The following is a 21,640-nucleotide window of genomic DNA, read 5'->3' as shown; positions in this document are numbered from 1 at the left end:
ACTAAGTCTCCTTGAATTAACCATTGCAAAACACTCATACTAGCATGACCTAGTCTCCTATGCCATAACCAACTATCATGCTCATCCTTAGCAACTAGGCATAAATTAGTCATATCAATAGAATCTAAATGCACCATGTAGTTTCCTATTCTATGACCACAAGCATAATCCGATTAGATGCAATGTCAATGACTTACAACCATTAATTTCAAATAAGACATTGAATCCTTTATCGCATAATTGACTAATACTCAATAGATTATGCTTTAATCCATTCACATATAAAACATTCTTAATTTGTATGGAAGAGGTATTACCTATTGTACCAATACCTTCAATGACCTTTTGAATTGTCTCCAAAAGTCACTTCTCCTCCATTTTTGGCGTTAAGCTCAAGAACCGGCTTTTGTCTCCGGTCATATGTCTTGAGCATCCACTATCAGGTACCATGAATTTGAATTTGTTTTCCCGTGCCTTGTAGCAATGCTCCTTTCCCTAGAAACATAGATTAATTTTTGATTTTTGGTACCCAAATTCTTTTGGGTCCATATTCATTAGTTTCCAAAATCCTAGTCCCATTTGTGTAGGATATTTTTATCTTTAGTAGTAATGAGTTCTTTAGGAACCCACATCTTCTAATGATTTTTCCATTAGAGGTTCTTTGGGGACCTCTATGATTGTAGTTTCTAAAACTTTTTCTAACAAAGTTGGATTTTGAATTTCCACCTTTTTCAAAATGTTTTGTTCCAACTTTATCAAAAGAAGTTTTAAGATCATCAATTTTCTTTTGATGATCATCATTGATCTTTGAAAGTAAATTTTGCAAATCTAAAATTTTCTTTTCAAACTCTTCTAGTTTGATTTGCAAATCTTTGATTTTACTTTCAAGATCGTTGTTGGTTTTGGATATGAGTTTGTTTTCATTTTTCAATTTTGAAACATCATTTTTATATTTTTAAAACAATTTCTCATAATCCGAAGCCAACCCATTGTACTCCTCAAATAACTCATCATAAGATAAATCATCAAAATCGGATGAGTTAGAGGTTACCTTAGAATCTACCCCGAATGCCATCAAGCACAAGTTTGCTACTTCTTGTTCCTCTTCATCGGAACTTTCTTCTCATCGCTCCATGTAGCCACATGAGCCTTGTGCTTATTCTTTGATTGACCCTTTTTCTTCAATTGGGCAATCATATTTGACATGCTCCGGCTTTTTGCATTCATAGCAAATGATTGGGTCCTTCTCTTTTGGTTCATTTTTGAGGCCTTCGTTTCGTTTGAATTTTCTTCCTTGGTAAGGTCTCATCATTTTTCTGAACCGTTTGGCAAACAATGTCATTTCCTCCTCGTCATCATCATCATTATTAGAATCACTCTCATCTTTTGTGGATTTGAGAGCAACTCCAATATTTTTCTTCTTCTCCTTTTCCTTTGGTGTCTCTTCAACTTTATCAAGGTCCACCTCATCTTCAAGCATCATCTCATGAGTGAGGAGTGAACCGATAAGTTCTTCAAGAGTTAAGGACGATAGGTCCTTAGACTCGATGATTGCCGTCTTCTTTGATTGCCATGATTTTGGGAGGGAGTAGACTAACTTCCTCACAAGCTTTTCATTTGAGATGATCTCTCCATATGATTTGAGACCATTGGCAATCGTTGAAAATCTATCCGTCATAGCTTTGATGTCTTCATTTGGTTTCATCCTGAAATTTTCATAGCTATGCGTTAAAATACTAATTTTTGATTTCTTTACCTCATCTGTACCTTCATGTGTGACTTGAAGCTTGTCCCATATTTCTTTGGCGGTTGTACTCGATGAAACTCTTCCGTATTCATCTGGTCCAAGAGCACAAAAATAATATGCTTTTGGAGTTGAGCTGGAACATTCTTGTCTCTCCTTCACTCCACAACCTTAGATGAGTGAGAGGTTTGATGTATCCTTCTTCTACAGCATTCCATGCTCCCATGTCACTTGCTTGAATGAAGTACATCATTCTATTCTTCCAATAGGCATAGTTAGCTCCATTGAAGAAAGGAGGCTTGTTAACGGGCATCGAATCAAGACCGGAGTCGAAGTTTGAAGCGGAGGCCATTGATGACTTTAATAATCGATATAACTCTTCCCAAATCGACTCAAGAGGCGATTAAACCTTCAAATGAGTTAGGCTCTGATGCCAATTGTTGAGTTAATCGATCGACGGAATCGGCCAAGAGGGGGGGTGAATTGACAATTAAAAATTTCGTGGAAGCTTTTGCAGAAAAATTGAAAGTAATTGCACAGCGATTTACAGTGGTTCGACTTTCTCAAATAAAGTCTACGTCCACTACCTTAGCTATCCACACTAAGGATTTTACAACAAATTCACTAATTTGTTCTTTCTTTTGAGGCCAAAGAGATAACCTTACAAAATCCCTCAAGAGTATACCCTAACTCTTGAGAACACTCTTTTTCCCAAAGAGAAGATTACAAATTTGCAAACTTACAAGAAAACCTCACAAGGTAAGATGTTTGCACAATTCTAGAACAAGAAAATAACACTCAAAGATAATTACAAATGAGCACAAATGGTGTTCTTGAAAGCAAAATGAATATTGAAAGGAAAATTGGCTTGATTTGCACAAACTTGGTGTTTGATGCTTTCTCTCTTGTTTCTCTATGATTTCTTGTTGATCAAGGGCTTCAGAACTTGTTTAAATACACCTTGAATCTCTTCTGAACGTTGGGGATGATTAGTGAAGATCATATAGCTGTTTTAGTGTGAAAACAATTAATAAAATAGTTTAGAGCGTGGGGGGAATCGGTTCCCTAAGTGTAAAATTCAAATATTTTGACCATTGAACAGGGGGAATTGATACCCCCTATGGGGGAATCGGTTCCCTCCGAGCATTCTGGAAATCTCGGAGCCAAACCATTCAGGGGGGAATCGGTACCCCCTTGGGGGGGAATCGATTCCCTCTGAGAAATCTGGAATTTTTAGCTTTGAAATGGTTCGAAATACTTTGAAAGATTATTTTGAAATTGTTTTAAGATTAAAACTTAATTTTACACTTAAGTAAGGATTAAAAATGATTTTTGAAATATTTTTGAGTAATGTTTTGATATTCGAATAATTATATCGAATATACTTAGAAAATCATTTTGGAAAATCTTAAAATTCATTTAACTTAATTTGTTATATCGAAATATCAAAATGTTTTCAACAAAAGATTTAGGAGCTTATGTTCCTGGTGAATTTTATGGGATTATCATTAATGAGTTTAAGATCATTTTGATCATGAGTTGGTTGTCTCTGCATTAAGGTTGGGTTAATGGTCGCAGGAAGCGATTAATTTAGAAAAATGCAGAGAAATTTCAAATTTTAATGATTGATAAAAAAAGTGAAATCATCACTAACGTGATATCAACAATGGTTGCGATTTAGATGAGGCAAAAAGGATGAATAACTTTTGTAGCTAAGGTGATAGATGCTTAAGTATCTAAAATAAGATCATATGATATTTCCATAACTCGGGAATTTACATATGTCTTTCTAGATTTATTATTTGGGTTACCTCTAGATTGAGAGGTGGAATTTAATATTGATGGTTATCAAGGCATTAATTCTGTATCTATAGGTTCGTATCGAATGGTTGTGATTGAGTTAAGAGAATAAAAAACTAATTGCAAGAATTAATAGATTGAGGATGCATGAGATCGAGTAGTTTACATTAGGGTGAACCGGTGTTGTTTATAAAAAAAATGGGTAGGTGCGGTTATGCATAAATTATCGATAGTTAAACAGAGTAACTATAAAAAACAAATATCCTATTTTGAGGATTGATGACTTGTTTGATTAGCTTAAAAGGAGCATCAATGTTTTCTAAAATTGATATTCGAATGGGATATCACCAGTTAAATATTAAAGAGGAAGATGTTCCAAAGATAGTTTTCAGAAACTGCAAGAATTAATAGATTGAGGATGCATGAGATCGAGTAGTTTACATTAGGGTGAACCGGTTGTTTATAAAAAAAATGGGTAGGTGCGGTTATGCATATTATCGATAGTTAAACAGGTAACTATAAAAAACAAATATCCTATTTTGAGGATTGATGACTTGTTTGATTAGCTTAAAAGGAGCATCAATGTTTTCTAAAATTGATATTCGAATGGGATATCACCAGTTAAATATTAAAGAGGAAGATGTTCCAAAGATAGTTTTCAGAAACTGGTATAGACACTACGAGTTCGTAGTAATGTCGTTTAGGTTGAAAATGCTCTGGCAATATTCATGGATTTGATGAATCGACTATTTCAATTTTATTTAGATCAGTTTGAAGTGGTTTGTATTGATGACATTCTGGTATACTCGAAGACAAAGATAGAGCATGATGTTCATCTTCGTATTGTTTTGAGATACTTAAGGATAAAAAGTTATATGCTAAACTATCAAGGTGTGAGTTTTGGCTATCAGAAGTTGATCTTCTTAGTCATGTTGTCTCGACATATGGCATAAGAGCTAAAAAATATAATATAAGAAAAAAAAAGAAACAGAAAAAGAAAGAAGAAAAAGAAAAAAAGAAAAAAAGAAAAAGAAAAAGAAAAAAAAAAAAATAGAAAAAGAAAGGAAAAGAAAAAAAGAGAAAAAAAATGAGAGATGAGAAAAATAATAATATTTCATTTATGAAAAATGCGAGACTAAAGAATTTGAAGTCAATTATGATGAATGTCTATTTTACCGAGGAAGAACTTGTATTCCTCATAATGATGAGTTGAAGAAAAATATTCTTTCTCAGGTATATTATTGTCCACTGACTATGCATACAAGTGGGAACAAAATGTATCAGGATGTAAAGAGTCATTTTGGTGGCCAGGTATGAAAATACACATTACTGAGTTTGTTGCTACATGTATGACATGTCAACAAGTAAAAGCTGAGCATAAAGTGCTTTTGTAATTATTGCAACTGATTTATATTACGGAGTGGAATTAGTAAAGAGTCACTATGGATTTTATTACAGGGTTACCTTTGACATGTGTGATAGATTCCAAGGAATCATGGGAAAAGAAAAGTATTTGATGTTAGTAGAATTTATCTACAACAATAGTTATTAATTGAGTATCAAGATGGCTCAGTATGAAACTTTATATGGGAGAAAATACCAAACACCATTGAATGGGTTCAAGTTAAAAGATCAGAATCTTGTTGGCCCAGATTTATTGAAAGAGGTTGAGGATAAAGTAAAGATAATCTCAAGATGATATTTGATCGGAAAAAGTCTTATGTAGACTTGAAGTGAAAAGAGATTGAATTTCATGAAGGTGATAAAGTTTTTTTCTTAAGGTATCGCATTGGAAAAAAAATTTGCACCCAAAACACAAAGGGAAATTAAATCCAAGATTCATTGGATCTTATGAGATATTAAAAAGAGTTAAATTGATGGCTTATCAGTTAACATTAACTATGGAGGTAATTGAGATCTAGAGTTGGACAAAGTATGCATATTTTTCATGTGTCGATGCTTAGAAAGTATCGATTGGATCTTTTATATGTCATTTTATCAGAGGAAATTGAGATCTGACCAGATTTGATTTTTGAAGAAGAATCAATTCGGATCTTAGCTTGAGAAATCAAAGAACTGCGTAGCAAGACGATTCCTCTAGTCAAAGTGATTTAGCAAAATTATAATGTCGAGGAAATTACTTTGGGAAAGAGCGAATGATATGAAAATGTGTAGATATTTTCATATCAAGTTGAAGATTTGGATTAAACATGTTCAAAATATAATGATTTGCATGATCTTCACAAAATTCCCAAATGAAGGAGGAAAAATTGGAATTCAAGAAGTGGCAAGACCAGAAGAGGTTTTTGTATAAGGTGTAGGCACGGATTATTCATTTTGAGCTATCGCAGAAGATGTTTATGGTTAAGGCGTGGGTATGTCTTACCAGTTCGTACAACCACATAAATTATGGTTATGAATTTACAATGGAAAGTGCAATCCTTATAAAAGGGAGTTAGGGTTTTCATAGAAAGTTCTAAAAATTCGAGGACAAATTTTTTTAAGGAGGGGAGAATTGTAATACCCCAAAAATTTAGATAATGACCAAAATGCAAATTTTGAAAGTTTGATGGACAAAGTAGAAAATTGGGAAAAAGTTTAGGGAATTAAGTGATAATTTCCTAAAATTAATTTATTTCATAAATAGATAGTTTACTCTTGAGAGTGGGGTTTTATAGAAATCATATTTTTGGATTTGGAATTTTAGTAAAGAAAAAAATTAGAAAAGGGTTAAAGTGATAAAGAATTGGTAATTCGGATCGAATTGGAATTTTACAAAAATTTGAAGGATGTTATAAAATGGTTGGAAATATTATTTTAATATTTTGGATCAGAGAAATTTGGTTTGGAAATGTGCAATTTTTCAGATTTGACTGAAACAGTGGAATTTAGTGAATAAAACGCAATTTTTGAAAATTCATGGGCAATTTTGTGAGTCAAAGTCAAAATAATTCATCTTTGACTTTGAAAGATGATAAGGATGAGTTGTCATGGTTTTATGGTGAATATGGAGATTCATTAATGGCAAAAATGGAATTTCCTATTGAATTGAATAAAAAATTCCATTATAATATATTAAGCCCTATGCTAGATTATTTAACATTAGAATATCAATGATGGTGGAGCATTTTCAGCTCATCTTCTTCTCCAAGCTGTCGTGGGTGTTCTTCAAAGGTGAGTGAAAACTTCAACTCAATTTTCAAGCAATTTACTTAGGATTTTGAGTAAGTTGTAAAAAGAAAATTGTTATATGTGAAAAACGCTATCTTTTGGTACCAATATTGTATGATAATCTTGTTGGTGTTCAAAGATCCCAAATCTAAGGGTTTGTGTTCATATAAGGGATCATGAAATTGATGATGGATCTTGATGTTTGTGAGGTAGTAGATTCATATTCAAGAATGTGTGATGATTAGAACATGTTTAATCTTTCTAGAACTTGTTCTTTAAGTTTTGGCCATGGATTGTTTGAGTAAGAAAAATTATGGAAAAATTATATATGGTTTGGAAATGATGAAGGAAGTATTTTACAAGTCTTAGAAAAATTGGGGACCATTTCGTAAATTTTGAAAAGTTGGGAGATCAATTCGTAAATTCTGGAAAATTGATGGGTTGTTGTAAGTGTTGTATAATTGATGTACTATGCTGGAAATTGTTGTTTAGGAATTAAAATGAGTGTTAGAATGTGAAATATGACTAGTTTAGAAGTTTGAAAAGATTAGTGATTTAAGTACAATAATTTCATAGTTGGGGTACTTAAATGTAATTATGCTTTTGTAAAAGCATTTGAATGGAAATAATTTCAATGCTGGAATTATTAGTATTAAGAATTTAAGTGGTAAAATGGTGAATGACCATTTTGTATAAATACGAAAACTTGGTTTTAATGTTAAAAGGAATTATTAAGTATTGAGTATTTTGATAGAAAATGAGTTTCAAGTATGATTATGGAATTTATTTGGAAATGTATTTATGTTAGTACAATACTAACATAGATATGGATATGAATCTATATTTTGTACAGATCATGATTTACTCAGTGTTCAAAACGATTCGAGTTTAAAAGAAAAGAGTTATTGTGGACAATAGTGAGGCTCATATTTTGGGAAATTATAAAGTGTCAAGGTGAGTGCAATACATGTATGACATTATACATGGATGTTTTATACATCATCAGGAAGACTTGCGATAAGTTAACCTTGTTTATGTTGACATGATATTTATGTCATTTATCATATATTTGATATATTCTAAATATGTCAAAGGTTGAAAATAAAATGCATTGATCCCTGATTTTTGTATATGATGTTATCATGAACATATATGATTTTTATCATGAATGTTATTTCGGGTATGAACTGCCCAATGTTAAATATTGATAATAAACTTTGTCATGGATGGATCAAATAAAATATATTGTACGCCCAAGTAAGTCATTGAGGGACAGGGTATAGTTGACATGCCATAGAATCTAGCAACAGGCTGCATACGGGATACACTAAAGGATACCTAGTGTATATGGTGGGTACGACCTTATATGCCATACGGGACTGTATTTAAGGATACCTAGTACAGATGGTGGACATGACCTTATGTGTCATACAGGTTAGCACTACGGTGCTTATATTTGACTCGTGTACCCAGGGTCCTCAGGGTTGTATATTGGGCTATTGTCTATGGTATATGGTTATGAAAAAAATGGCAAGTGTACTGGTAAAATAAGCTTACGAGCTTATTGAATAAATGGTAAGTATATTGGTACAAATAAGCTTAAGAGCTTATGGAATAAATGGTAAGTATATTGATAAAATAAGCTTACGAGCTTATGGTATTAAATGGTAAGTATTTTGGTAAAATAAGCTTACGAGCTTATGGGATAAAGGGTAAGAGATTTTATATTATTTTGATCATAGTAAAATATTGTATATGTTGGTAACATGATTTTATGGCATTTTGATTTGGACATTGAAATTCATGCATGAATTGTATTGCACTGTTTATTGTCTTAAATTGCCTCACTAAGTATATACTTAGCGTGTGATGATTTTCACGCGTAGGTAAAAAGTCAGTAGTAGAATAAAGAGTTCGGAATGACATCGAGCATCGAGGAGTATATTTCAATATCTGTAAGACATCCTATGATGTAATGTTGATTTTATTTGTGGCATGTATTTATTAATGTTCAATTTGATTTGTTGAATAAATTTGGAAACAAAATGGTAAATTTATAGTGATGAAAGGTTAATTTTTATGAATTTATATGTATTTTCGAAAGTTATTGTAGTAGTTATTGTAGCAGTTACTGTAGCAATGAACAATTCCCACGTTTTAAGAAAATTTCCAGATTTCTTAAGGGGTACCGATTCCCCTGCTACAGGAACCGATTCCCCTGCTACAAGAATCGATTCCCCCACTGTCACTCTTCACTGTTCACTGTTCATGGTACTATTCATAAAAAAATCTTTTGAATTAAATTTGTTTATAACGAAATATAAATTATATGATATGATATTTTTATAATATCAGTTACCATTTTAAGAAAATAAATTTTAAATCGATTTTGAAATGCAAATGGTTTTAGAAATTCGGGTGACATCTATAATATGTATAGGTATAATCATACGGGTTATGGGTGTTACAGAGTGCATACTAGAGATGTAGTTCAAAGGAATTATGACTTGTGATAAGTCTATTCCTATGATTAGTAGTTATAGTATAGTCATTATGAACATGCATACATGATGGTTACTATAAATATATGCCTAAGTCAAATATGTTATATATATATATATAGTAATTGTTAAATGTTATATGATTCATATGAATAGATGAAAGTACATATGTTATATGATACGAAATGGATAATTATATGTACATGTGCTCTGTGATAAAAGAAAAGACATATGTGAATACAGGAGTAATGATATGAATCCATGAACGTATGAATAATAACAATAATGCCCATGTTATGTGATATGAGAGCTAGGGGTATAGTTGGCATGCCAAGAGTCGAGGTTTCATAGGTCCTTCGGGATAAATTTCACATGCACCTAGTGGGACCCCATACAAGCTGTGGTGACAGCATAGTGCACAACCTCAATGTACTCACATACCTTAAGTTCTCAAGAATATACATGGGCCTATAAAAGATATCAAATGTATTTACATTAGTATATGTTACTACATTATTATTGTTTATACTGTATCATAATTGTGACATGATTAATTTTATTACATGATTATTACATGAGTAATTACTTCCATGTTCATATTCATAGGAAATGCATTATTATATTATTCTATGCCTCACTAAGTCTATGACTTAGCGTGTAAGTGACTTACACGTAGGTATCGAAAAGCAAGAGATCAGCCTTAGGATTGGCGGAGTAGCATATCTTCACTCAAGGATCAGATCAGAAGTAAATTAATAGTATGTGTTTTGTTAAGTTAAAAGTTTTGGCATGTAAAATGAAAAAGGGTAATTTACGCATGCTCTGATCGATTTTGTAATGTGTCGAACTCAGTCATGTAAATATGGTTTTTATGTTAATAAAAGTTTAAAATTTCGTATAGTTTTTATGGATGTACAAGTTTTGAAAAGTCAATGTGGCACCTCGGACTCGTATCTGGGTCGAGTACGGGTTGGGGGTGTTATATTCATCATCGTGCATGCATGAAAGAATTTTGTGTTTTTATCCCCATGGAGAACCCATTCATTTCTAGACTTCTAAAACCACAAACTTTTCTTATTTTGAATGACCTCTTCCAGTTCACTTTTCAACTTGAATTGCAATTCCACTAATTGCCGAGAATAACCCGAGTTTAGGTCTTTATCAATACCTCGTATTCATGCTAGTAGTTCTCTTTTCTTCCTCTCTATATGCCCAAACACCTCCAAGTTCCATTCGGTAGCTTTTCTCTTGAAAGAATTGATATTGGTTAAGACATCTACATCTCTATTCCAAGCTTCTGAAATAAGGCTCTTGAATTGAGGATGATCTTGTCATGCGACAATAAAGCAAAACGGCCTGATCCCATGTATCCTCGTGATACTCTGTATATGCAGAAGGAGGGGACAATGATCTGAACCCACTCTGTCAAGGTGCAACACCATAGTACCCGGGAATCCATCAGCCCAACAATTATTCATAAGACAAAGATCTAACCGTTTACCAAGATTGCATCTCCTTCACGTAAACGGAGATCCCTTATAGTCCACTTCGATTAATCCCATATCAAAAATAAAATCTGCAAACGACTTATTAACTCCTGATCCACGACTAGAGCCTACATCCCTCTCATCAAGGCGAAGAATGGAATTAAAATCACCGCCCATGATCCAAGCTTCATTCTCTCCTTGAGCAAGGTTCCTAAGATGCCTCCATAATAAGCGTCGTTTCTCCACTTGAGGTCTCGCATAAACTGCCGTAAAATATAACCATCGGGCTACTTCAGCATACCAACATCTACCATGAATAGATTGATGCGAAACTGTTATAATTTCAACATCTATCATGTCTTTCCAAAGGATCCAAATTCCAACACTAAACCCATGAGCTTCAACTCTAAAAGAATTTTGAAAACCGAATGCCCGAACAGCTTTATCTGCAGTCGTTCCACAAATCCGAGTTTCCAGCAAAGCAACAATTCCAGGTCGACTTGTCCGACAATGTTCACGAAAATAACGTCTAATATTAGAGCTTTCAGCTCCTTGACAATTCCAAAATAGAAACTTAACCATTAAAGAAGAAAAACCAAGAGCACACCATATTATCTATTGATCGTCATTATCTGGTAATTAATTGTGATTTTACATCTAAATTAAAAGAAATAAATCGTTCAAAATTGATATAATTAATTAATTCGAAATAATAAACTTTTTCAAATAAATGTATTATCATTTGGAATGGAGTTGATTTTTTTTATATACCTACGCCTACCCCACCAAAGCCGACATTCATGGAATCAAATAAGAATAGAATTGTATACTAATTCTTGAATGAAGAATCCAAGTTACGAGTATCACACAATAGAAAAAGCAAAGGATTTAATATAAAAGATTTTTGTTTCTGGGGTTGATTCTTGCACCACAAGGAAGAATATTTAGGTTCTTTATCAATTTGCAATAAAAAATTATGTACATACCACGACGGATATTATCAAGTTAGTTAAATGTCGATATATATGGATTTTTTAGAAACGTAAAGTTTTCATTTAAAAATGCGTTTTAAATGTCGATATTATCTAAGGTTATATATGATTAAACACTTATAACGTAAACTTTTTTTTAAAAGAAAAGTTTTTGAAAGTTCTCTTCTAAAAAAGATTATTTTAAAGTCTACGTTTGAAAACCAGAGAAAAATTAAACCGAGTTCGAGAATTAATTGCACATAAGAAAGAATGAGCACCCTCACGACGTCTAAAATTAATATCTCATTGATTACCTATTATCTTTATATTTGAAAATTACAATTTTGCATTTAACTATAAATTATGATCTTTTTGATATATGGATACATATTTAAATAATAGAATGAATTTTATTTGAAAATAAAATATTTAATAGATTTAAACAAAAAAAAAAGTTTAACACCATAATTCATTTTTGCTTTCTCTCTCATTAATTCATTTACTTTTAACACTATTTCGAGCAAGAATGGTAACATGGAAGTTTTACAGTGCGACACCTTTAATATATAATTAAAAAAGGTATTATCGGTTTTGTTGTTATTTAAATAATAAAACTGATAAAAAATTACCTAAAACATTATATTTTTACCTAAAACATCAATGTTTTTTAACATTTCCGGTAAAATGCCAAACAATAACAAAATCAGTAGAAAAAAATAACAAAACAGGTAGAAATAATAATATTTCTAGTAATTTTTTTACCGATTTTGTTATTTAAATAATAACAAAACCAGTAACGCCTTTTTTAAACTGTATATTAAAACTGTCGCACGTTATCATTTCCAATAGTAACATGTAAAAGAAGTTTGAGAAATATTAGAGTGATGTGAATGATATTATGGATGATGACACATTTCTAGACCAAAGATGCAAAATGACATTATTGAAATACTACTTTAATAATATTTATATTACTGAATATAAATTTCAAAGAATTATATAATTATATTGGGATTTGATTATACATAAATACATGTTAGTTTTTGATGTCATAATTATACCAGTATTATAATTTAATTAATTTTTTATTATACTAATATTTATGTAATCAAACGAGAAAAAACATGGAACAGAAAAGTAAATATAAAAGAAAAATAGAAGGTATTAAAAGGAAAAGAAAATTAATTTTGGTTTACTTTTGCTAAGAAGTTTTACAGTGTGACACTTTAATATAAGGTTAAAATAAGGTATTAACCGTTTTGTTATTGTTTAAATAATAAAATCAGTAAAAAATTATTTAAAATATTATTATTTTTATACCTAAAACATCAATTTTTTTAACATTTCCAGTAAAAATGCCCAACAATAATAAAACCGATAGCGTCTAATAATGTTTCTGGTCATTTTTACCAAATCCGATAAAACACCCAATAATAACAAAACCGATAGCGCTAATAATGTTTCCAGTCATTTTTTATCGATTTTTTATTTAAACAATAATAAAATCGATATCACATTTTTTTAATCGTATATTAAAACTACCGCACGTGAGCATTTTCCACTTTTGCTTCTTCATACGTAGAAATATAGATAAGATGGGCTCTTGGTACTAAATGTTATGGCCATTGTTTGCTTCTTCATATTTAGATTTCAGCCCATCTGAAAAATCAATATCATATACTATTTTAAGCAATGGAATTATTAAAATTATTTTTAAAATAGGGGTAAAGTACACAAATGCTCTCCGGATAATAGGATAATGGTTTGTTGAGTCTATCGACTATTAAAAATTATAAATAATCCCCAACTATAGGGAGTTACTTTGTTGAGTCCCTCGACTATTAAAAGTTACAAAATGGTCACTGACTTTTCATTAGGTTTGAAACTCATTATTTTTCGTTAAAAAAATTAACAACAGTCTGAACTAGACGTTAACCTGCTAACTGAGATATGATAAAATCTGATATCATAATCTCAAACGACTAACATACCTCAGTTAGCGTCCAACTTAAACGATCGTTAATTTTTTAACATAAAAATACGACTTTGGAATATAATGAATAGTCGGGGTGGCCATTTTGTAACTTTTGATAGTCGAGGGACTCAACAAATCAACTCTCTATAGTCTGAGGACTACTTTATAACTTTTAATAGTCAAAGACTCAACAAAATAATATTATATTATCGGAGGACTATTTTTGTACTTTATCCTAAAAAAATACAATAAAGTATTATTAAGGGTCGACCTAATTTTCATTGTTAAAAAAAGTTGAGAAATGTACTATTTTAACAGTATCTTCAACTTGAACTTTTTTTTGGGGGTAATATAAACCAGGCATTCCATGCAACTTGAGATGCCTGCTTTTTCTTTCCATGGAAAATCAAACCTAAAGTAAAATAACAATGAAAAAGAAGTTTATGCAAAAAAAAAAAATTTGAAAAGTTTTAAATATTCTAAAGCTATTTATATTGTTTTAAAATTTATAATAAATATTATATTATATTTTTATAATTAAATTAGATTTTGTATATTATTTTTTATTTAAAAATTTTATTTTTCTCTTTTTCTTCAATTCAATTCAATTCAATCCAATCATTAATGTTTAATCTAACAACTATAAAAAATAAAATAATTTTTATTAATTATTTTAAATTATTTTAAGCTTAGACAATTAAAAAGATATATTATCCATCTAATAATAAATTTATTTATTTTTAAATAGTAAAAATTAGAATAATTAAATTGCACAATCGGAGTGAAAATCGTGAAGTTTGGTATTTGGTTTGCTGGAATGTTTATGAGAGAATTGGAATCTGTGAAGGAATTGAAATCTGTCAGAAATTAAAATCCAATTCCATATTCTGTTTGGTTGACAGGAAATGGAATTGGAATCCAATTCCATATTCTGTTTGGTTTGCAGACATGTCAGATGAATTTGATTTCAGTAATGTAAAATGACAGAATTATCCTTCTTGTTTTTTTTGCTTTATTTTAGTTTGTTTTACAACTTATATGTAGTAATATATTATAAAAAATTAAAAAATATTAAATTTTCATTTTATTGATTGATTATTTATTTTAATAAATTATAAAAATCATGCTAATAAACATCATAAGTTAAAATCATCGCAATCAAAATATGTTAATAAGTTACAAAAAGATAGAGCAATATTTCGATACATTCCAATCGGAGTATGTTAATTAGTTACCAAAAAATATACAAAAAACTATTTTTATTCAATATATGAATTAGAAACCCGACCCGACATGAAACAAAATAATAATAAAATATTTTTATTCAATAAAAACATTGACTTAATTGAAAAAAATATAGAGGGTATTATTGTAATTATTCTTAAATATATAAGGTAAAATTATATATTTTTTCGGGTCGGTCCGGTTTTTTTCACCCTAAACCCGAACCCGACCCGACCCGAATATCACACTTAAAAAACCCCGACCCGACCCGAATATCACACTTAAAAAACCCAACCCGACTTGAACAAAATAAAGTTTCACCCGACCCTACCCGAATATATGAATTAGAAATCAAACCCGACCCGACCCAAAATAATAAAAAATTATTTTTATTCAATAAAAACAGTGACTTAATTGAAAAAAAATATATATAGAGAGGGGTATTATTATAATTATTCCTAAATATATAAGGTAAAATTATATATATTTTCGGGTCCGGAATTTTTCACCCTAAACCCGAAATCGGCCCAACCCGAATACACACTTAAAAAAACCGACCCGACCAAAATAAAGTTTCACCCGACCCGACCCGAATATATGAACCCGACCCGACCCGAAATAATAAAAAATATTTTTATTCAATATAAGAATAAGTTATCAAAAGATTGATGAGTGTAGCATGGTCAAATTTCAATTCCCTCCAACAAGGGAATTGAATTCCATCCATTCTTGGATGGAATTCACTTTCCCTCATTTGATGGAAAGTTGAAGCCATGAGGGATTCCAATTCCGTTGGAAAACTTGAACCAAACATGGAAAAGTGGTGGAATTTGATTCCAATTCCCCCCAATTTCAAAGGATTCACCTTAATCTTTTTCTTGACCGCAAACTTCAATCATCTTCCACCGTTAAAAGTTATATCTTCTATTATAAATCAAATTATATAATTAATATTATATAAAATAATTCACTTTAATTTAAAAATAAATTATATAAAAATAATTTTAATTTAAGAATTCTACATATTTAAATCAAATTAAAATAGAAATATAATAAAAAAGAAAGGAAAAGTGGAAAGTCTACAATAATTGGCATCAAATGCTTACACGGATTCGCACTGTTGCTCAATTCCAATTTCAGCAAATATGAATTACATATAAAAATTAAATTCACTTTATCAAAAAAATATCCCCGAACTTCTTTTTGTTTTGCTTTGAATCCCTTTCATTGCTTTGCTTTGCAAAACTTTGCTTTTCCATTGGGTGGAGCCATGAAGGTGTAAGCTAATCCTTTGTTCTCTCCGCAAGAAAATGGTGATATTAAGCAAAACCAAAGAACCCCACACCCAAAAAAATAGCACTAATTGGCTAATTGCAGTAGCCTAGCATATTGTGAACGAAAGAAAAGCAAAACCAACTCTCGAAAAGGTAACCTTCCGCCCTCTCTTTTACTTTTGTTTGTTGCTGTCATTTCTTATTGATGTGTTTTTTTTGTTTTCAGGATTCGGTTTTGGTTGAATTTTCGAGATTGATATGCTATTTTGGATTCTCCTTTTGGATTTGTTCTTCCGAGCTAAAAATGAACCATGATGAGACTATGAGGCATAGTGGAGTTATGAGTGAAATCGTGTGAGGAAAAGAAAGGGAAAAAAATGAAAACAGAAGCGCACAGTGGGTTTAATCCTGAAGATAGTTTAAGTCCTATAATGAATCGACAGGCTGTATCTTTCCAGTCAGCTGCTATTGACAGTAGCTCTGAGGTGATTCCGATGAGTGGATACTTTGCACCGCCGGCCATGATATTGCATGGGAATTCCGGTGTGATTACAAGTCCCCCTTCATTAGTCCAACCCGGGTCTTCCCTACTTGTTGATTCAGTTTCAGGGCACAAACATGATGCAGGGTTTGCTGCCGAATGGTCTGTTGACGAACAGTATATACTGGAAGACAGTCTTGAAAGGTATGTCTTAATTAATTATTCTTGCATTTTATTCGAAGCCTTTTGTAGACGTATTCAGCTTCTTACTGTATATGCAAGTGTTATAAAATTGTGCTACTAATATAGGTAAATTAATCCAAGTTATCATAGTTAATATTATGTAGTAGCTAGTAGCTACCCTGATGATTTTACTAGAATTGCTGTGTGTTTTTGCTTATGCTTGTTATGGTAGAACCTGTTTTTGAGGAGGTACTCATCAGGTATGTCTTCTTTTGGAAATGAGATTAAGTGCTGATTTTTATTTTGATGTACATGTATATAGGTATAAAGACGAACCAAATATTATCAAGTACATAAAGATTGCAGCTACCTTGCCTGATAAAACTGTACGTGATGTTGCGTTGAGGTGTAGGTGGATGCAAGTAAGCTCCTTTATTTAATGATGCCTTTCTTTCATTGTTTGTTCTATTTTTGATCTTTTTTTCATGTGGTCTAATATGAAAAAGTGGCGTGCAAAAGTATTAGTTTTGGTATGCTGGCGGCAATGTTCAATTATTTGTTTTGGCATTGACTTCAGCTAGTTGAATCCAACCAATCTGTTAATGTGCTTCTATACATTTTATTTTATAGACATTATATTTGTACATTTAAAATCTGTAAATTCATCTTCTTTAAGAGATAAAGTTATATTTGGAATTTGGCAGAGAAAGCGAAGGAAACCTGAAGAACTTAATACAGGAAAGAAGGTGAACAACAGGAAGGTACGGTGATAAATTATGTAAATTTATACAATACTTAATATTGATTTCTTTCTTCTTTTTCTCCCTATGGTTTTAAAAATGTTAGTTAAGTTTATTGTGAAGAAGTTCATAGAATGGTAGGCTCCATGAGATTCCTTAGTTACTTTGTATAAAATGCTTTTTTGTCATCAGTATCAGCTATAACAATCTCTTGTTCAGAGACTGTTCTGTGTGTACTGTGCTCACTGGGCCCTAAGAATATTGTCTTAAGCTCAGTGATGCAGTCCTAAGTGAAGCTACATTCTGAGAAACCCATTTCTATTCAATCTTGTTCACTAATCCATTGAGCACTTCTCTCACACCTCTGGCTGTGAAGCTTTATCCGTTTTTGTTGGAAAGAACTACAGTTTCTCTCAATTCCTTTCTTTCCTTCAAGTCAAATTACAAACAAAACCGCTAATTATGACCAAAAATCAACTCAAGTAAATTCTCTGTGCCTGAAATAGCTAAGATGAATCCCATAACTGGAATTCCTGTTTTGATTCCATGATAATACCTTTAGGATGTAACGTGATTGAAAAACCAGTATTCTAAAGTTCATTCTTCTTCAGGGTAAGCAAGTAGAATCGTCCTCAACTGTGAATATAACTTCAGCACTGCCACAGAACATGGCTTCATATCCTCTCGTGATGCACCATCTGGATCAGAATGGAAGAATGCCTTCTGAAGGTTTGTATTTTATATTACCATCTAGAAGCATTGATATCTTTCTTTTGGTGGTAATTGCTTTTGATTATACAAACTTTTGGGGCAATCTTCCAAGATGATGTTTATGATGGATTTAGGTTGAAGAAATTATGATTTTGAGGTTGAGTTTTAATATTTAGTGGTTTACAGTTATTGATGAATTAGATGGACATTAGCTATCAAATTGGTGCTTAATTATGAGATTGATATGTAATCTTCTGAAAAAGCTGGCAAAATTTGGAAATGTTACAAGCATATGTGCTGATAAGGTTTACCTGGGAAAAAGTTTCAATTCTTGTCTCCATGAATATGGGACTAGGGGTCAATGAGGTTGATTATTTGGTATTTAAAGTTAACAAAGTTGGGGAAATGAAAAAGTTGACAAGCAACATAATTTGATGAAAGCAATCTAGATAGAAAAGGTTTTGGTTGGAAGTATTTAATCAAATTGTAGCACAATATGTCAAAGTCAACATTTGTATTCGTTATATCTTTTCTTTCTGGGATATTAACTATATTATTCTAAAATGAGTGTGGTGAGCAGGCCAGTGCATTTAGAACTTGATTGAGGAGTGACTTCAAACACAATAGAGTTCACGAGACAAGGTAAAACAATTTTTCTGGAGGATAAGCTTGAACTTAACAGCATTGCTATGTGTTTGTTGTGAATTTTCAGGAATAACTGGCACAACTATGCAACTTTTGAAGCAAAATTCTCAAGCTTTTAGTCAAATCACATCTAACCTTTCTGCATATAAGGTGAGTATATCATGCCTTAATTTACAGCAATCGGTCTTTGGAAAATATGAAAGCATACAGTAAATTATAGGTGTAAGATGAGTTGAATACCTTGTCTTCTTGTTTGTCCTATATTTCAATGGTGTCTGCTGGTTATGTCAGTTTTTTGTGTCAAGTTCAAGAGATTAAATAAGGTGACAACTATTCCTTTAAATAATAAATATTAGGAATTTGCATATAAAAAGTAATTATTCTTGTTCAAGAGGTTAGATAGATTGACAACTATTCCATTTAATGATGAATGAAATAATTTGCACATGATAAGGATGTCACAGTTCTTATTGAAGAGGTTAAGTAAGGTGACAATTATTCCCTTAAATGATGAATGGATTTACATATAATAAAAAAGTCATGGTTCTTGTTCAAGAATCAGGATAGACACCTTTTAAAGCTGTCTTACGTATAGATAGTTCAATTTATTCTTGTTCTTTTTACGTGCTTATGTAAATCTTGTATGTGATCACCTCATAACATATATGGGCTCTTTTTGAAAGTCTTCTGAGGCTGGCTCATTAAGTACAGTTTGTATGAACAGTTGCAGGAAAATATTAATCTCTTTTATCACACAAGGAACAATATTACCGCCATTCTAAATGAGTACGTGGATCTTTATAATTATTAGTTGGTGATTGATGCTCTGTGGCAATCATTTTGGTTTTGTTTTGTGTTCATTGTTGCCTAAGCTTCAGGTTTTTAATTTCTACAATGACTTTTTGCAGCATGAGATGTATGCCGGGTTTAATGAGCCAGATGCCACCATTGCCTGTATCTGTTAATGATGATTTAGCAAATTGCATCTTGCCTGCTGCAACTCAGGTAGGTTACATTTAAATTTATATAGTTTTCATTCAAAGCCTATATATGCTGGTTGAGAGTGTAACCTTTCTACGTTGACCTGTACTTATATGTAACTGCAAATAGAACATCCTGTATGCTCTTCCAAAATGATTAAAATTTAACTCCCCTACTCCCATTCTAGTGAGGATCTGCCATCTTCATCGCTTGTGTCCCTTTGTCCTTTCTGTTGCAGGTATCTTCTATTTCCACAAGAATTCACTTTCAATTGCCTATTCACCGAACATCTTGGCATGATCATGAACGTGTTACCCTAGTGTGAAGCAGTCTATCCCTTCATATAAAATATCAATATTGTTTAGTGTTTTATTGTCTTGCATTCAATTTTGCATTAGCCTGTTTCTGGCATTCAAACTTCATTTCTGAGCATGACTACTATTTTGACCTTGTAGTATCACCTTTCTACCTAAGTATATCACAGGTATCTGGTTAATCCTTTTCCTGGTTTTATATCATGTTACTGCAAGTGCTGCAAATCTCGTTTTCCTCGACCAGCTCATTGTTCTATAAATTCTTCTAATCAAACACATATAGTATTGCATGCCATCTCAATTGTTACATCTGCAACTGCAGTATCTTCTAATTGTTGGCTAGCATGTCAGCTGGCAAAGTATCCTTCTTGTCATTCCCCATCGTTCCAGTAGCGTCATGGTTTTGTCTCTTTGTTGATGAACCTGGCATCTAGTCATCTTAGTGTGTAATTTGATCAGATAAAGTGGATACTTGACTGCATTATAGAATTTTGTTGTTCATCTTACATTTGAACAAAGGTGTAGGGGGTGGGGTTAAATTTTAAATCTCGAGTTCAACCCTCGATTCGGTTCCTCATAATCATCTATTATTAGATTTAATGTCTGGAAACTAGTTGCCCTGCAAATGTTTGAGAAATTAAGCAATGATTATAAAATGATCTACTCAATCCCTAAGAGATTAAAAAACTGTATTTTATGATACATACTTGTCTACATTTTTGTGTTACCTTGTTTTATTTTTCTCCTATATCCAGTCGAGGATTTTTAGCTCACCAAGCGGGATTGATCTCATGCCGGAGTCAAGATGATGTAGGGGATAGTTGAGATTGAGGTTGGATATATCTGATCTATATAAATTACAAACAATTTTCTGATGATAGATCCATAAGAAGCTGGTAGGATATGTTCTTCCTTTTGTGTACACAAACGCTCATAACACTGGATGCCACGATGGAAAATTTGCAGACTCCATTTTTGGAACCCAAAATTTTCACCCTCCAGATTTGAAATCCAAGCAGCATATAAGACGAACTCAGATACTTATAATCTCTTAACAGATTCGGCTGAATTGTGCATTGAAGCTTCATGCGTATAATTTTTATAATTTGCTATACCTTGGGGTAGATCCTATTTGTTTCTTGATTAATCAGTGTTTGAGTTAATATCTTCCTGTACCCGTACTAAATCAATTAGAATGATTGATCAGATCAATTTCAGCTGGGCTTTCGTTAATCAGTAGGCTTCATTTTTGTAGTTTCTTACATTCTACATCCATAGCTATGCATTATACTCATGAAACCTGGAGATTATAGCAAATTGAAAACCAAAGCTTGGGTTAAAGAGGTGGCAAAATCTGGCTAGACACGAAAATAAAAATCTTAGTTCACCATAACCTGCGGTAGCATTTAGAGGAAGGCATTTTCTACTACAATGCACA

General features: G+C 31.8%; 2 protein-coding genes across 4 annotated transcripts; one reads left to right on the top strand and one right to left on the bottom strand.

The window, feature by feature from the left end:
- Positions 1 to 10,733: 10,733 nt before the first annotated feature.
- On the bottom strand, positions 10,734 to 11,285 carry LOC120173403. The gene has a single exon (XM_039180590.1). The coding sequence runs from the start codon at positions 11,283 to 11,285 to the stop codon at positions 10,734 to 10,736; it is 552 nt and encodes a 183-aa protein (XP_039036521.1).
- Positions 11,286 to 16,091: 4,806 nt separating this feature from the next.
- LOC120169650 lies at positions 16,092 to 21,273 on the top strand. Of its 3 annotated transcripts, XM_039177773.1 has the most exons (10): positions 16,095 to 16,300; positions 16,374 to 16,832; positions 17,134 to 17,233; positions 17,516 to 17,572; positions 18,163 to 18,280; positions 18,975 to 19,057; positions 19,632 to 19,693; positions 19,816 to 19,912; positions 20,076 to 20,126; positions 20,958 to 21,273. In XM_039177773.1, exons 2-9 carry the CDS (start codon positions 16,525 to 16,527, stop codon positions 20,076 to 20,078), a joined length of 828 nt encoding a protein of 275 aa, XP_039033704.1. In that variant the 5' UTR covers positions 16,095 to 16,300; positions 16,374 to 16,524; the 3' UTR covers positions 20,079 to 20,126; positions 20,958 to 21,273. The 3 variants fall into 3 exon arrangements, with proteins under 3 accessions (XP_039033689.1, XP_039033704.1, XP_039033697.1); XM_039177758.1 differs by lacking the exons at positions 20,076 to 20,126; positions 20,958 to 21,273 and adding an exon at positions 20,127 to 20,404 and having other exon boundaries at positions 16,092 to 16,300; XM_039177766.1 differs by lacking the exon at positions 20,076 to 20,126 and having other exon boundaries at positions 16,098 to 16,300; positions 20,958 to 21,044.
- The last annotated feature ends 367 nt before the right edge of the window (positions 21,274 to 21,640 follow it).

Source organism: Hibiscus syriacus, unplaced genomic scaffold, assembly GCF_006381635.1.
Source record: "Hibiscus syriacus cultivar Baekdansim isolate YM2019G1 unplaced genomic scaffold, ASM638163v2 tig00003041_pilon, whole genome shotgun sequence".
NCBI lineage: Eukaryota > Viridiplantae > Streptophyta > Magnoliopsida > Malvales > Malvaceae > Hibiscus > Hibiscus syriacus.
The sequence above is the reverse complement of the archived record's forward strand: the minus strand, read 5'-3'. Positions and strand labels throughout refer to the sequence as shown.